At 35.2% G+C, this 17,393-nt stretch overlaps 3 protein-coding genes across 3 annotated transcripts; 2 read left to right on the plus strand and 1 right to left on the minus strand.

Annotated features, from left to right (window-relative positions):
- Positions 1-1,176: 1,176 nt before the first annotated feature.
- Positions 1,177-2,959, minus strand: CBG07509 (the record flags this gene model as incomplete). The annotated part of the gene is made up of 3 exons (XM_002645754.2): positions 1,177-1,587; positions 1,674-1,995; positions 2,907-2,959. The coding sequence occupies 3 exons, from the start codon at positions 2,957-2,959 to the stop codon at positions 1,177-1,179; spliced, it is 786 nt and encodes a 261-aa protein (XP_002645800.2).
- Positions 2,960-4,866: 1,907 nt separating this feature from the next.
- CBG28055 lies at positions 4,867-6,293 on the plus strand (the record flags this gene model as incomplete). The annotated part of the gene is made up of 3 exons (XM_045240542.1): positions 4,867-4,887; positions 4,940-5,065; positions 6,141-6,293. The coding sequence occupies 3 exons, from the start codon at positions 4,867-4,869 to the stop codon at positions 6,291-6,293; spliced, it is 300 nt and encodes a 99-aa protein (XP_045098642.1).
- A 4,658-nt stretch (positions 6,294-10,951) lies between these two features.
- Positions 10,952-11,271, plus strand: CBG07506 (the record flags this gene model as incomplete). Its single annotated transcript, XM_045240543.1, has 3 exons — positions 10,952-10,969; positions 11,016-11,140; positions 11,190-11,271. 3 exons carry the CDS (start codon positions 10,952-10,954, stop codon positions 11,269-11,271), a joined length of 225 nt encoding a protein of 74 aa, XP_045093515.1.
- Between the last annotated feature and the right edge of the window lie 6,122 nt (positions 11,272-17,393).

A 17,393-nucleotide genomic window follows, 5' to 3' on the forward strand; every position in this document is an offset into this window, starting at 1 on the left:
TTTTCGGAGGTTGTGGTAGTTAGAACGCAATCTACTGGGCCGTTTCTCATGTTCCTGGAGAATCTCCCAGAATTCCAGGTCCCTTCAGAATCCCTCAGAACCTCAGAAGCTTTCGTAACCTTCCAGAAACTTTCTGAAACGTTTATTTGTCAAGAAAACCTGAAATACAGATTTTCGGGACATTTTGACTCATTCAAAAAGCTAATCCGGAAACCGGAATCCATCATCCGGAATCCGGAACACAGAATCCGGAGTACATATTCTAAATCCACTACACACAATTCAATAAACATAATCCAGAACCCAAAAAAACCGGAATCCGAAATTTTGAATCCGGAAATCTTGATTCCGGAATCCGGAAATCCGGATATCTGACATCCGGAATCCGGATATCAGTAACCGTGTATAATGGTCTCTGTGTATGGGGGTCAGAATCTTAAAATTCTTCGAATTCAGGCCTTCAAAAGGTGGTCGCAGAGCTTCAAAACTTCCAAAATCTCACTTTTTCAGAGTGGACTTAAACTTTTGTGGATCGGCCAAAACGTGATTTTCGGAATTTTTCCGGTTTCTCGTTTCCGGATCACGTTCATGGCTCCAAGTTTTTCGTACGTAGGTTTTGCAGGGAGACCTTTATTTTTCATGTTGACACCTTTTTACGAATATTGACCTAAATAGGTGTTTCAGTACAAACTGAGGGTGGAATTAAACTTTTGTGGAGTCCTGTAGTTTATTTTGATCATTTTCAAAAGTCTGAAACTCGACTATCAAATTCCCATTCACTTTGAAAACTTCGGATGATGGACACAAATCTAGATTGAAAAATTTGCATTCACCGTATTTTTTGATTACCTCTAGTTCTCCAGCTATGCACATTTCTAAAGCACACCTTCTATTTTCCACTTTTTCAGTACCAAAACAGAAAAAAGGCGTACTTTAGAAATTGCCAAATAACTGAGAAACTAGGAATTTTCAAAAGTATATGTGAACAGTTTTCAGTCTAGATCTGTTTCACGTTTTCCATAATTTTCAATGTGGTTGGATACTTTACAGCTGAGCTACAGATTCCCTTAAATAGTCAGAATGGCCAAAAATCACCTGAAAAATACGTCTCTGTATGTCTTATTGATTGGTACTAGGAAATCGTGGCTTAAACAAAACTTGTAAAGAAATGTAAACTCACTCTGGCACTTTTTCAAAATTTCTCGCCTTTCCCGTTTCAGAGTGGATGTTGTTGAGAACGTCTTCATATGCCAATGGTTTTACCATGTCTGAGTAGTAGAATGTAAAGGATTGAAGATTCTGAAGCTTTTTTCCTCCAATCCACGCTTTCAAGAATGTGTTCAAGTCCCATGCCTTGATATTTTCAGAACGAGCTTTGACTTTTTTGCATTCCATATTTATGAAATAGATGAATGGCAAAAATTTCGCATAGATGTCCATTGTTTCGTGTTTGATCGGTTTCAGTTTCTTCTCGGATTTTTTGATTGGAGCTGTGAATTTGATTTCTGGGAGACGAAGATAGTCCGAGGTGATGTTTCTAGCAGGAATCTGAGTTGGTTTGGTGTGAAGATGACGTCGTGTTGGGTGCTGAAGTAGACCACGGAGAACTTTTTAGTGAGTTTCCAGATGAAACATTCTTCGAAGTCATATTTTTGGAACATGTTGAATCGCACTTCACATTTTTCTGTTCTCAAAAGTGTCCAGTACTTCATGGTGTACTCCTCGAGGAGTTTGATGCGACTTGGTGGATTTCTGTCAATCTTACGAACACGGAAAATTGAGTGTGTAGCGGTCCTCTCGAAGCTCACATCTTTGTCAATTTTGAATAAATCAAATTGGGAGGATTCGATGTGGAATTGAAACTTCTTAGTGTCTGGTCCAAAGTCGAGCTCAATGCGTGGAGTTGCGTCAAGGATCCATGTGAATTTTTTACAGGGAATGGTTGATTTTGCGTATTCTGGAGTGACAACATCTGTGAGAGTGACTCCCTCGATTCTGAAACTATGAAATTTATGGTTCGGACTTTTTTCTTCGAAATCTCGGATTTTTTAGAATTCCAAATGTTTTTTTGTAGTTTTAAGAGAAACTTTAGAGCTGAACATTAGACATTCAGAACTGTAACTTGTTTCCCTTTTCAGACTTTTGAAATGTCATTTTTCAGAACTTGGGGAATTACAGAATTTAAGCATTTTAGAATTAGAAATTTTAATATTTTCAAAAGATCTAAATAACTTTTTGAATTTCTGAATATTTGAACTTTAAAGGTGGGGGACATGAAAAAAAATAAATTTCTCGAAATCCCGTTTACATACGCCCCTCGAGGAGTTGAACTTGTGGGGGGCGAGGATTGAGGGTGCGGCGCCGTTACCGACTGAGCTACGCGGGCAAAGAGAAAGCGGCCACCCGATAGCATACATAAAGGGGAGGACGACAGCTGTACGCAGAGTGGCAGTAAGCGTTGTACACCGTTACGGCAGAATGCATACTCTTGCCCCAAAAACCCCCGTAAAATCTCCTGCCCCCCCCCCCTCTTTAAATTTCCAGAAACTCAGAATTTCCAGTTGTTCAGAATTTCTATGAATTCAGAATTTCCAGGAAGTCAGAATATCTGGGAAATCAAAATTTCAGATATTCAGAATATTCGAATTTCAGAAGTTCAGTATTTTAAAACTTCAAAAAAAGGAGAATTAAAGTTTTTCAGAATTAGGTATTTCAAGGATTTCAAACTTTCCAGGATATCAAAATTTAAATGTTCTGATTTTTTAAAATGTTGAACTTCAGATTTTCAGAATTTTTGAATATCAGATTTTCCGAAATTTGTAGTTTCTGAATTAGAGAAGTTCAGAGTTTCAGAGTTTGAAAAACTCAGAAAATTTGAGAATTTCAGAAATTTTCGCATCACTTACCCGCTGGGAACATCCTTCAACTGGTTCGGAAGACGGATTAGTGGTGTAAACATTGGAGGGTGCTCAGCCATCTGAAAAGTGGCTCAAGAATGAACTGCATGAGAAAAATGGATATCCTTATATATGCCTGGCAATGGGCGGAGTTCTAAAAATTTTAAGAGGATTTAGTAGGAAAATAACAGCTCGTGGGTGTAATTGTAGGTTTTATTGGCTGTTTTCAAGGGACAATAATTTGTGTGTTGTCTCGAATATGTGGGTGTAATTATAGGGAACACTGAGCAAAAACTTGAAAAAGACAAATTGAGAGTGCTCACACGCCCACGGAAACTGCACTGAACTTTGTTTCTGCAAACTGAAAGAATAATTCTAGTACGGAATTTTGAGAAGTTTCAAAAAGTCACGAATTAGTCTAAACTTCAGCATCAAATTTAAAGTTGAATTCTAGAGTTTAGGAGAAAAGGTTTTTCAATGTTTTGCCTTGTTCAGAGAAAATTTTTTGGGCAATGAACTAAAGATGTGAGTGATGTAAAGCCATGAATTGCAAGGTGCAGATAAAATTTATAGTTTCATCGTTTCTGAATTTCTGAATTTCTGAATTTCTGAATTTCTGAATTTCTGAATTTCTAAATTTCTGAATTTCTGAATTTCTGAATTTCTGAATTTCTGAATTTCTGAATTTCTGAATTTCTGAATTTCTGAATTTCTGAATTTCTGAATTTTTGAATTTCTGAATTTCTGAATTTCTGAGTTTCTAAATTTCTGAATTTCTAAATTTCTGAATTTCTGAATTTCTGAATTTCTGAATTTCTGAATTTCTGAATTTCTGAATTTCTGAATTTCTGAATTTCTAAATTTCTGAATTTCTGAATTTCTGAATTTCTGAATTTCTGAATTTCTGAATTTCTGAATTTCTGAATTTCTGAATTTCTGAATTTCTAAATTTCTGAATTTCTGAATTTCTGAATTTCTGAATTTCTGAATTTCTGAATTTCTGAATTTCTGAATTTCTGAATTTCTGAATTATTTGGAAATCAGACTGAGATAGCCAGAAATCAATGTTTGCTCTAACCCTATATTGTTTCCTCCATACTTGTGGAAAAGATGGCCGGCCCGCGGGCCGGGACGGGACGGAAAAAATTACACATGCCTGCTTTCTGAAAATTTCGAAATTTTTCGTGATAAATGGTTTGTTTTTCATTGTTTTTTGCGGTATTTTGAAATATATACTCGACGAAATTTGCTGCAAAATATGCGAAAAGCTGAAAAATGAGTAAATTTAATATTTTCCCGCCGGGTTACTGTCGCACTGGTTTCAACTGTTTCCGGTTGTTTACGCTTTCAGATATTTGTTTACAAACATTGCATACACTTCGACTCAATTTTTTTTTCTCTGACAAGGATAATATTAAAAATATATTGGCACATTTGAAAAGTAAAATGTTCGAAAAGTTGTCCTATGCGGGCCGGACCGACATGTATGGTTCCCCCCCCCCCCCCCCCCCCCTCTTGGACAAAGTAGACATTCAAGATTCCGCTCATAAAACAATAGGGGTGTCTGCTATCTAATCTGTGCGCGCTCATTGCAATACTTGGGCTGCCTCCAAAGTCCCTTGTCCCTACGCTCGTTCCCATGAGACGAAAACTCGATGTCTGTTCCTTTGGGGTCATGTGTCAGAGAGTGTAGATTATGCAGAAACGCAGCAGGTGAGACAAAGAAGAACAGAGACGCATAGGAATATTCGAACGAGTCCCCCTTTATACACATATACCACATCAGTTCCTCCACAGACGTCTTGACTGAATAGACGTCAAAATTTCCCGGGAACTCTTCAAAAATCCTGAAAATGTAAGGAATTTGGAGAGTTCCCTTTGATTTTTCTCAATATATTTTATCCTCTATGCTATTCTTATTATATTCTAAAATATTTTATTTAAATGGGATTCGTAATATCGATTTTTGATGGAAATTTATTTTAAAAAGGTGAGTTTTTTATTGAAATAACAAATTTTCCTTCAACAATATTAATTTCTAGAATAAATATTTGAATGATGGAAAGTTGGATCCAAGAGAAGAATTAAGAAGTTTCGGAGAGGACAAGAACTCTCGAGCAAATCTCGAAGCAGCATTAAGAGCTCTCAACGAAATGGATGCTCTGAAAGTGAAAAGAGAGGAACTGGAATAACTATTGGAAACGCAAAAATCAAAACTGGAAGACAAAATTTTGGAATCAAAGATACGATCGACGAAATTGAGTATGCGGCACTCAATATAGATGTTCTTCCAGTGAGTTCTGAAAAAAGTTAGAGAAAAGATTTTGAAAAATTATTCAGATGACCCCCGAACACCGGAAAATATGGGATGTTTTAAGACGATCAGTGAAGCCTAATGAGATTCCTGATGGTGAGTTGTTAAACCTGCAATAGAAGAGTCCTTATACTTTGACCCAGTTTATTTCGGTTTCTGTATAAGATATAAAAAAGTTATTAACTGATAAAATATTTGCGGTTTTATGATGAAAAGTTTATCAGTGGACAACTTTTCCATATCTTGACAACAAACGAGATACATTGGCTCAAAGTTAAAAGTTAACCCGAGGCCAGACCCAAAAATATAGTCCCTTTTTAGGCAGTTCCGCGGAAGTCGATGCTCCTGCTCAGGCTTCGTCCCAAGATCTAATTGGTTGTCTTAACTTTTCTCCTTGTTTTGCTGCTCCTAATTCTCTTGTGGCCACGTCATCTGTGCCGTCTCCAAGCACATCGTCATCAAGTGTCAACCCTTCAGGTACCTCAGATCGTCAAAAATCTCTGCTATCATACTCAAAAATAGAGGCGATGAGTGAGTTCAGTTTCAGTCATCTTATCAACTAATAAGTGTTTCTCATTACAGAGGATTGTCTTTGGAGGAGCCAAACAACACCTTTGGAGGAGCCAAACAACGGACCTTATCAACGGACACCTCTATCAGCCCATCTTCACAATCATCTTCTCAGGGCCAAACCACTGGTGAGCGTTTCTAAAGATACCAGCCAGTTAGCAGCGCTGCTGACGCTTCAAAAAGCGGGCTGGGGCGCCTTCGACGCGCTAAAATTTAAAAATGATGGTCATTAGAAAGTTAGCAACCGATTTTTAGATGTATCTTCTTCGCCGACCTCCATCTCCTCCAGTCATCAAAGATTAAGTAAGCAATTTTTAGAAAAATAGAAGATTCTCAACTAACAATGACCAATTTTTCAGATGCAACTGCTCCTCAGCCGTCCACGTCTTTCTCTACCACTGCTTCCACATCTCAAATTGCTTCCGGAGATGGCAGAACACGTTGTCGGAAGCGTGAAGCTACCCCACATCCAAAAGAAGCGGATAAGAGATCTCGAAATTAGACTTTTTTGAAAATTGATCTCAACCTTTTTTTTCTATTTCTGTGTCGATTCGATATTCCTCTTTTTGGTGATGATTCAATTTTATAATTTCCTTAGTTCCAAGTTTCTTTTGTAATCATGTTTTACACCAAAAAATTCCAAAATTTTTTATTGTTCAATTGTTTTGTTTTTGATGTTTAGATGAATTTATTTTTTATTAACTTTGTATTATACCAATTCGAAATTTTGCTTCGAAAATTCTGAAATTTCAAATTAAAAAAAAAATGTGCTACAGTAATACTTTGATTTGCACCCAGCCGGCTTTTGGAGGGATGGTATCCACGAGTTACCTAAATGTTGACAACATGTTGTGGATCACGATGGTACATATTGTCTTCCGGACAATCGAACATTTTGGCAAAAAACAAGTGGAGATATACATTTTCCACTGAAAATCAGTTTTTTTTTTGTGAAACAATAGATTTTGCAGAACTTACCCTCAACTTCTTCGTTTCCGTGAAACACGCCACATAGGATTTCAAGAAAGTTTTCAGCTGTCCAGTCTACTAGATTGTTAGCTGGTTCTCTTATGAAAAGGTCGTTAAAATAGAGAGAGCTTTCAGAAAAGGCAAAGGGATTTCCCCATCTAACATCGACCGGCAGAATTTTTATGAGAGCATACAAAACCGCAGTTTCATCATTGTAATATTCTTCGACAGAGCTGCTCGTGACAAACTGTTGGTGTCTTTCTGGAATGTGCAGGTTGGTCTTGAATATTATCATTGTCGACTGCAATTTTTGAGATTGGAGTACTATTACGTGAATTGAGCAGCAGCTGACGTCCTCTGAGTTCACAAAAAACCATGGAGGTTCGTACGGGTCGGATCCAATCCCGAATCTCCTATAAAATTAATTTCTTCACAACTTTTGTCATATTTTATTCGAAAAACTGGATTTCTTGAACTAATGAGATTTGAAAAAACATTTTTTTTCTATTTTTTTTTCAAACTAGAGTTTATTGATTATTATAACTTTTCTGACTCACCATTGAGCCCCATCAATTTCCTGTGTGTTTTCCAATTCGAAGCTTTGAAAAAGAGAAAAAGGTGCGTGTGTTGTTTGGAGAGTGCAAGTGGTGAAAAGAAGACGTGACTGAGTTTCAGCATGTGTTTAGGCCACAGCGGAATATTGCAAGAGGGAGAAGGGTAATTTGAACTAGGAAAATAAACATTTCTGGAGAATCGATGGGGGAAAATAGACAGTAAATTACTTTTTTACATTTAAAATTTCGATTTTTTGAAATACATTGCAGTTCCATGAATGCAAATTGAAAATTTTGGGATTTTGTAAAATGTTTGAAAACAAAATATAATATCCAGACATCAAAACTGCACGGAATAAAAGTGGCGACACTTTGAGGACCCAACAACTGAACCGAACATCTTGATGGAGTTCAAACCAGGAAAAAACTCACGAATAGTCCTATTTTTTCCGCCTGACGCAATTTCTCTCATTGAATTTTCAAGTTTCGTTCATTAGAATGAAAAAAGAAAAAGAAATGAAATGATATATATTTTCATCGTAATTTGATGCCACTGAAATGGTTAAAATGAAAATTTACAAGCGACTATAGTAACTGTGCAAGAAAGTAAGCTCTGGTAAGAATGATAACCCAAGGGAGAACATTTGATTCAAAACTGTGAAAAGACGCCGTGACGTCAAAGCTGCGTTTCATGTGACGCGTGGGGTTTTGAAGCGCACGCTTGCGGTTTCCAGCGCTGGAGATTCAAATTGTGACGTATTGAGCACCGGGTCGAAATTCACGGTTGATGGGTTTTTTTCAATTGATGATTGTTTGAAATAATGAGGATGAAATCTACTTCTTACTAAGGAAACTTTTCTGTCTGTGTGTGTGTCTGTCTGCCTCGGACATTTACTTGAATAACTCAAAGGGACGTGGGACTCCTATAATGGTGTGTGTTATGTAGTCATGGACTGCCGAGCGCTTTATGTCCATGGTGTCCTGGGCCTTCTAGCTAATAGGGTACCTTTAGGGTTGAGAATCGAAATGTTCAAAATTCAATAAAACTTCATGAAACTTTGCAAAATGGTTTTTTGGCCTATTTATGTGCTACCTACATAAAATTGAGCACAAATCTTCGAAACTGAAAATTTTTTTAAAATTTCGGTTTTTTTTTTCGTTATAGCGAAACGGCCATCTTTTCGTTCAATACTTGAAAAAATTCATAGAAAATCGGTAATTTTGACCTATAAAACGCTCAAAATGAAGACTATTTTAGACATCGCACTTCAGTGGATTTTTTAACATGGTGGTTAAAGAGCATTTTTCTAGCACAATTATGACATGCTCAATCTGTTTGAATGATAGTGAAACGGCAATCTTTTCGCTCAATACTTGAAAAAATTCATAGAAAATCGGTAATTTTGACATAAAAAACGCTCAAAATGAAAACTATTCTAGACATCGCACTTCAGTGGATCTTTTAACATGGTGATTAAAGAGCATTTTTCTAGCACAATTATGACATGCTGAATTTGTTTAAATTATAGTGAAACGGCCATCTTTTCGTTCAATACTTGAAAAAATTCATAGAAAATCGGTAATTTTGACATAAAAAACGCTCAAAATGAAGATTCTGAATGAGCAATGGAAAGGAGCAGCAAGGCTGGAAAATGAGCTGGTCCAAAAAAGAAAGGAAATCCGGGAGATGTCCAATAATTTTATATTTTGAATGTTTTATAATTACATGTGTTGGTTTTGTATCTTATCTTCATGTTTCCAGACTAAAACAAACACAGTTTCCAATAGCTTCAGAGATAAGAAGGCTGAAAAAAAAAAAAAAAAAAGATTGAAAATAAAATGAAACTGTTTTTGAAAACGCAAAGATGGTAGAGCGAGATGAAAAAACGATGATTCCTCCAATATTTCGTTCCGGCTATTATTAAAATTTTCCTCTGCATATTTAGTTTGAGAACTTCATTAAATTTCAAATGTTTCATGTTCCTTAACCTTGCAGAAACTTATTTTTTAAACAAATTCTTTAAAGAATTCAACATTTTAGAAATTATTTGGAAAGCTGATTTTGGAGCTAGCTTTAATGTTGTGATGTGCTCCAATAAACCTTTTTCGTCTCCCCAATCTCTTTTCAGAATGTCGAATTTCCCATAAGACAACTTTTCGGTTTACACCGAAATCCTTCAAGGCTCAGTCTGCTCGTAAAACAATATGTGACAGGTGTGCGCAGCTGAATGACACTCATATGTGTTCCTTACACTACTTGGGCTGCCTTCAAACTCCCTTGTCTTGCGGGACATTTCTTCTCTTCCCTAGGGGTCATATTGTAGGGAGTGTAGATTATGAAGAAACGCAGCAAATGAGACAAAGTGGGTAGAGACGCATAGTCGCCTTTATACCTATACACACATACCACCTCATTCCCCTTCAACGACGACTTGACTGAATAGACGTCTTTTCGGGAGCTCTCCAAGAATCCTAAAAATGCATGGATTCTGGAGAGCTTCCTTCCCTTTGATTTTACTGAGTATATTTATTTTCCTATTATATTCCTGTTATATTCTATATATCTTTTATAAAAGAGGACTTCGCAATATCGATTTTTGGTGGAAATTTATTTGGAATGGTGAGTTTTTTCTGGTGAATCTGAATGTATTCCAGTTAGCATAAATGTATATTTCGAAAAAAGTTGAGTCATCTTTTCGAATAAAATAACATAAATTCTTAGAATTTATATGTTCCTGCCTACCGTGAAACTTATAATAGGAAAGCCCCTATTTTTCAACTTTGAACCAATTTATCTTGATTCCTCTCGATGATATTGGAATGTTGTCAACTGATAAGATGTTTATCAAAACACTGCAAACATTTTATCAGTTGACACATTTCCGATAGTTTTCACACGAGCCAAGAAAAATTAGCACAAACTCGACAGAATAGGTGGTCTCCTATTACAGGTTTAACGGTATGTGAGCTTGGAAGTGTTAAGCTTGAAGACATTACGGGAAGTTTAGGTCTCAAAAACAGTTTATTTTCAAATTATGGACTTCAAAAAGAAATAGTATTGCTCAAGATAAAAAGCTCAAATTTGGAAATGAAGTCTGAAATAAAATATTTATAATTTACGCGAACTCCCACGAGAAATAAAAAAAATCTATCTGAAGCGAGCCAAATCTAGGTCGCAAATCAGTTTATAAAGATTTGAAAATTTTGAAAAATAGAAAATTAGATCTGTGCAGCCAATTATGATATTATAAGGTTGTGAATGGGAATGTTATTTTTGGAAAGAATATCATTCAAGGACTTACAGCCTTGGTCGCCAGAATATTCGGAATGGGTGCCTCCCCAACATTATCCATCCGAGTTCATTATCCACAATAAGCATCGGCCGATTTTGTGAAACATTCCGTCTGCATCGAGACAAACTTCTCTATCCCTGCGTACAATCCACAAAACAAGGGATCATCGGAAATATGCCAACAACCTTGGAAGGATTCGTTCTGTGCAGCCAGTTCAGGTATTATTTTGGTTTTGAATGGATTTCAATTAGTCTAAACATTTTCAGCTTGGCAAATGGTACCAACACGAAGTTGATGATAATAGACGCATCAAGGAAACGCGTAGAAGGGATTTCTATTTGACCTACGAAGGTTATGTATGGCAATGTTCAGGTAGAAAATATATATTGATACGAAAAGTAAATTGAATTTTATTCAGTTCCAAGTAGAGTTCCCATTCAACCATGACGTCTTGGAAAGCCTCGAGAATCGGAGCATCGCCGACTGGTACCAAAGGAAAAAAGGGCTGAAAAGGACATTTGGGAAAAGCGGAGATTTATCCAGGTTTGTGAGAAGGCTGTTTTTGAATTTTTAGAATCCTCATTTCTTCCAGAACGCGGAAGCACATGAAGCTGTTGAAATCCGAGCCAATCATAGTCGTCGTGGAAGTTGTCCGTCATCGAAATTCCTACTAAATAATGAAAAATGTCGAAAACATGGGAAATCTCGTTATTGTAGTTTTTAAATGTTTTATCAATAAATTTGTAGAAAAGAAATATAGATTATACAAGCAAGAAAACGTCATTGAGAACAGAAAAACAGAGGTCAGAAAATTGGAAATTTTAATAAGACTGAAAAATTCAATTGCTACAGTATCCCGACTCAGGATTCGAAGCTGAAAAGAACTGAAAGAGGCTCGCTGGAGGGATCACTGAGCTTTTAGGCTAGGAAATTGTCCAATTTTATTTATAATTAATATTGAAAATGACGGTAGCAATGTATGAACCGGAAAAATGAAGGGAAAGAAGACTCGCTACAGGGATCACTGAGGTCTTAGGCTAGGAAATTGTCCAATTTTATTCATAATTAATATTGAAAATGACGGTAGCAATGTGTGGACTCGAAAAATGGAAAAGAAGACTCGTTAGAAGAATCATTGTGCTTTTAGGCCAGGAAATTGTCCAATTTCACTCAAAATTAATGTTGAACCTGTCGGCTTGCGCCCCTTCGGGGCTGAACCTCCTGCGCTCCGCTTACAGTACCCGTAATAAAGAGGTCTCGGTTTTTTTCACGGGATATCTTTTTCATTATCAAAATTCAGAAATATAGAAGCTCAGAGTTCCGGAAACTCCTGATTCTGAATCTGTTTCAGGTTTCGACATTTAGGAAACTAAGATATTGATTTTTTAGAATCTGGGAATACAGAAATGAGGAAATTTGATCCCAGTATCCAAGGGTACATCAGAAAAGGGTACATCGAGGGTACATCGAGATCTTAGGGTACATTGGATCAGAGGTTACATCAGATCTTAAGGTACATCTGGGAGGTATGTTCAAGGGTTACATCTCATGGTGGTTCTAAGGGTACATCAGGGAAAGGATCCCAGGGTACATCGAAAAGTTCTTAGGGTACATCAATCAAAAATACTGTAGTTGTCCACTGGAAGATATTTTGGTCTAAACTGCACCATTTTATTCATTTTTTTGTTTGTATTTGTTTGAAAATTTCCATTTTTTCATTGTTTTTATGGATTGATAGATTTTTTGAAGTTTGTTTTAAAGGAGCTTATTATACTGAAATTGGCAATAGGAAACAAGTCGAAAACTTGATATTTATCAGAACGAACTTTCAACCAAAACCACATTTCAAATGTGCCAGGACAGAAAAAATTTGCAGAAAAATTAATTTTCATGAATTTTTTCATCTTGTCTATTGTTTTGAAGGAAAAATTCCTGTTGTGGCTCTAAAAATTTCATAAATGAATCTACGACTGAACATTAAGAACTGAATCACTGCGACAGTTCAGAAATTTATTTTTTTTGCAAAATTCTGCAGAAAAAATTACGAAAAACAGTCGAAAATTGTTGAAAATCGAGAAAATCGGAGCAAAAATAAAAAAAGGACATTTTTGAGAAAAAAATCACATTTTTTACATGAACAATTTTTTTGAACAACGACAGATAAAATAAAGAGGCGAGCGATCGGAAACGTCACCGGAAACAACTGAAATCGAGAACCTGGCCTAAAAATTAAATTTTTCAGACAAATATTAGATATTTTCCGACTGATTTCTGATTTCGGTGGACCAAATTAGGATGTTTATCCAGTTTTGATGTTAGAGTTCGGAATTCATGAATTTTCATTGATTTTCGTTTCGTCTCCACAGATTTTGACACCTGCAGAAAAAAAAAACAGCGAAAAGCTAAAAGTAGATGACTTTCAGTCATAATTTTCAGAAGTTTAGACTAGCCAGTGCTCATTTTCATTCCTTGTCTGGAAAACCTTCCGAAAATTATTGCTTTCTCCATCTCCGCACTCCTCTCTACTTTAAAAACCACCGAAGATATGTACGGGTTGTGGTGGCCGAAGCGAACCTTGGCAAAGTGGTCTAGTGGTGTGTTTGCGTGCACGGAAATCTAAAGTTCAAGTTCGAGTTCGACCAGACCCAAATGTTCTGTTTTTGTGTACTTGAAAACTAATTTCATTTCGTAGTCTTTTTAACGATTTTGTACCATTATGTTTCCGACAAATCCGAAGAGTTTGAAAGAATTTGGATTTTTTTCAAATTTATAATGCTTCCTGTCCTGGCACATTTGAAATGTGGTTTTGGTTGAAAGTTCGTTCTGATAAATATCAAGTTTTCGACTTTTTTCCTATTGCCAATTTCAGTATAATAAGCTCCTTTAAAACAAACTTCAAAAAATCTATCAATCCATAAAACTATGAAAAAATGGTAATTTTCAAACAAATACAAACAAAAAAATAAATAAAATGGTGCAGTTTAGACCAAAATATCTTCCAGTGGACAACTACAGTATTTTTGATTGATGTACCCTAAGAACTTTTCGATGTACCCTGGGATCCTTTCCCTGATGTACCCTTAGAACCACCATGAGATGTAACCCTTGAACATACCTCCCAGATGTACCCTAAGATCTGATGTACTTTCTTATAGAATGTACCCTAAGATCTCGATGTACCCTTTTTCCATGTACTCTTGGATACTGAGCCGGAAATGTGGAAAGAGTTGGATTTATTTATTTATTTATTTCAACGAAGGGGAGAAAACCACTAACACGTGAAATGTCTATGAAACTAGGAGATATAACAGGGACATACATTTGTAGTAATTGGGAGATGAAGGAAAAACCAAGTTAGTAATTAGTTGAATTCAAGACAAGAAAATGTTTTAGATCACAGGATAATAGTCGATTTTTGAAAGCCGCTGACGAGGGCTTTACCGGAAACACATTGGCGGGTAAAGAGTTCCAACATCTGATTACTCTATTAGAGAGAAATTGAGAAGATATTTTTGTTGAGTTTTTGATAAGTGATTTGAGATAGTATTTGTGACGTCGCAATGATCCAGCATGATTAAATATTTCGAAAATTGGAACCTCCATGATAATTTCTTTGGAAACAATAATTTTATACATGTAGACCAAATCATTATAGAGCCTGTGCTTCAAAGTATGAAGTGTATGCCATCCTGAATTTTTTGAAAATTCTGAAAACAAATGACTTTTGCACCAATTCCAATTTTATAATATGATCCTTTAGGATTGGAGAAGTGACTATCGTTCCATATTCGAGTAAAGGGCGTATGTAAATTGTATAGCATTTTATAAAAACACTCCACGATGCGTTTTTTAGAATGGAAAAGAACATGTTGATCCTCTGATGTGATTTCCGAATAATCAACGAATAATGATAATGGAAACTCAGGTTACTGGAAAAGTAGATTCCAAGATCACGGACATTTTCCACAGGGGGAATCAAAGCTTGATTTAATTTGGGATTCATAACATTGGAGTTGGCATATTTTCTTGTTGCATTGAATTTGATGTATTCGCACTTTTTAGGAGCCGCTTTCATTTTCCACTTCGAGCACCAATTCTCCAATTCAATTAAGTCTGCATCAATTAATCTATCATTCGTATCATAAATTTTCAAGTCATCTGCAAACAGTAGATAGTCACTTTGAAATTTGTCCCCAATACAATTAATAAATAACAGGAAGAGGGTAAACCCAAGAACAGATCCCAGGCCCAAGAACAAATCCCAGGCCCAAGAACAGATCCCAGGCCCAAGAACAGATCCCTCGGAAATTCGAAAAGTAAAATATTAGGAAGTTCAGAGATTAGAAAGTTCAAAAATCGGAAGTCCTAAAACTTTAATTCTGAAATTCAAAAGAGTGTTTTATATTGAAATCTTCCAATTTTTCTGAATTTCAAAATTCTTAAGTTATCAAGTCTTCAAATTTTCGTATTTCCAAAATTTCGTGTGTCTGCATTTAGAAATTCCGATTTTCTAATTTCCAGAAAACTCAGAAAATATGAAAGAAATTACGGAAATTAAGTAATTGAGGCCGGGTTTTCATTTTTTCTTAGGGTTTTCACATATGCTTCTTCTGATGGAACTCATTCTGAAAGCCAAAAAATTGAAATTTTAAATTCAAAAATGATGTATTTTTTGAAATTTTGAATTTAGGTTCCCAAGTTTTTTAGTATTAAGATCTTTGATATTTCATATTTCGGAATTTTTAGAATTTGCTGATTTTTCAAATATTATATTCATTATTTTCTGAATTCCCAATTTCCGAACTTCTGGATTTCCGGATTTCTGAATTTATTTGTTTTCCTAGAATTTAAGAAATCATAAAATCGGAGAATGTTGAATTAGGAATATGAGAAATTTGGAATTTCGGAAACTCAAAATTTTAGAAATTCTCAACTCCAGAAGTTGAAAAATTGAAAAAATGTGAACTCCGAAAATCAGAAATCCATAATTTCAAAAAAAAAAAAAAAAAAAATATTGAAGAGTCTGAAACCTTTGAAAACGAAAAAACTATAGAGAAAGAAAACTTTAGAGAAAATCTTATAAAATCTTTTAGCAAATTTCAAATTCTAATCTGTGAGTTTCCGAACTTCGTAAATTCTGAACATTCAAGATTCTGAAAGTCGGAATTCCTGCATTCCAAAATATCAGTCATCGAGAATCTAAAAAATTCAGCAGTTAGGACAATTGGAAAATTGAGAAATTAGAAGTTCAGGAACAAAGGAGATTTGGAGACTTGGAACTTTCCGTTTTCGTGGAATTGCAGTGGACTGCAATGCACATTTGGCGAGTTCAGTTTGTTCCAACGTTCTTTTCGCAGATTTTCTGCTGGAAGATCTGTAACAAATAAGATTTCTAGTTAAGCATGCAACATTATATTCTTACCTAAAATCCGTAGTAGGGGACTCATTTTTCTTTTCTACACGGTCATTCGTTCTATTCAGTCTGTGCATTTTGTTCCGGGAACTCTCCAAAAATTCTTAAATGTATTTCATAATACTTATTTTCCAGGAAATTCATTTGAAAAAAGGTGAATATTTTCTTGAAATTTGAATGTTTTCTGGTTCACAATGTGGATTTCAAAAAATCAATACAATTTATATAAGTCTGATTCCGAATTGTTTTATTTAAAAAATTTTTTCAAATATCTCCGAAGAAAGGCTCGCACTTCGTCAAATCTTCCAAAATGAAAGACACCCAGAGATTTTGGAACCAAAGAATGGAGATTAAAAAACCACTATTCTCCTGTACACATTCGAGTGCGCAACTACAATCTGAAGGTAACATATTATTTTTTGACCAAACTTTTTCCTTAATTTTGAGATATTTTTTAAAAATTTGTAGATAAAACATAATTTGAACATTTTTTGGTTATTCTGTTTCTAATTATCATAATTTTTTGAATTCAATCCAAAAACGATAAAAAGAGATAAAATTTTGTAGGAAAAGGGAGATTGTCAAGCAGGAAACGCAATGACAGAAAAAAATAGCCTAGGAGGAAAAGCAATGGCAGAGAGGGACCAAAAAAATAAGAAAAAAAAGTGGGTGAAAATTTTTGAATATTCAGAATTATCATCAATTTCGAATTTTTTAGTTGAAGACCTGGAAAGAAGCAAAGCAAAGTTGAAGGAAAGACGTCAGGAATTTGATGAGGAATGTGAGTTATTCAAAACTAAAAACAAAAGAAAAATTAGACTAATTAACTCAATTTCTAGAGGAGATAAAAAATTTTGTCAACTAATAAAATGTAGATTGCATTGTGAAAAACATTTTATCAGTTTACATATTTTTGATAACTCTTACAGAAATCGAGATAATTCAGGTCAAAGTCCAAAAATAAGGATTTTCAAATTAAAAATTGTTCGATATCAGTTTTATGAATTATATTTTTTAATATTTTCGATCGCTTTTCAGCAAAAATAAAGCCAAGAAAAAATATAATTTTCCAATTTTTTTGCCATAAACTTTGAAGTTTTCAGAAAATGGCTCGAAGCTCAAAGAGGTCACCGCTGAGGTTTTCCCGATTTTACTGGAACTTATGAGCGGTGAGTTGTCGGAACGTTTGAAATACTTGTAAGAAGAATTTCTTAGAGAAATTCAAATTTTTTCAGAGGACAACATTGATAGCCCACCTCAATGCAGTTCAAAATGGCAAACAGATATTTAAGTATTTTTTGAAGATGTTTTTTGAAGATTTTATTCTGAATAAAAGTTTTATGATCTTTTTATGTGCTCTCCGCATTTGGCAACATGACTAAT

Source organism: Caenorhabditis briggsae (assembly GCF_000004555.2).
Source record: "Caenorhabditis briggsae complete genome, chrX, whole genome shotgun sequence".
Classification (NCBI taxonomy): Eukaryota; Metazoa; Nematoda; class Chromadorea; order Rhabditida; family Rhabditidae; genus Caenorhabditis; species Caenorhabditis briggsae.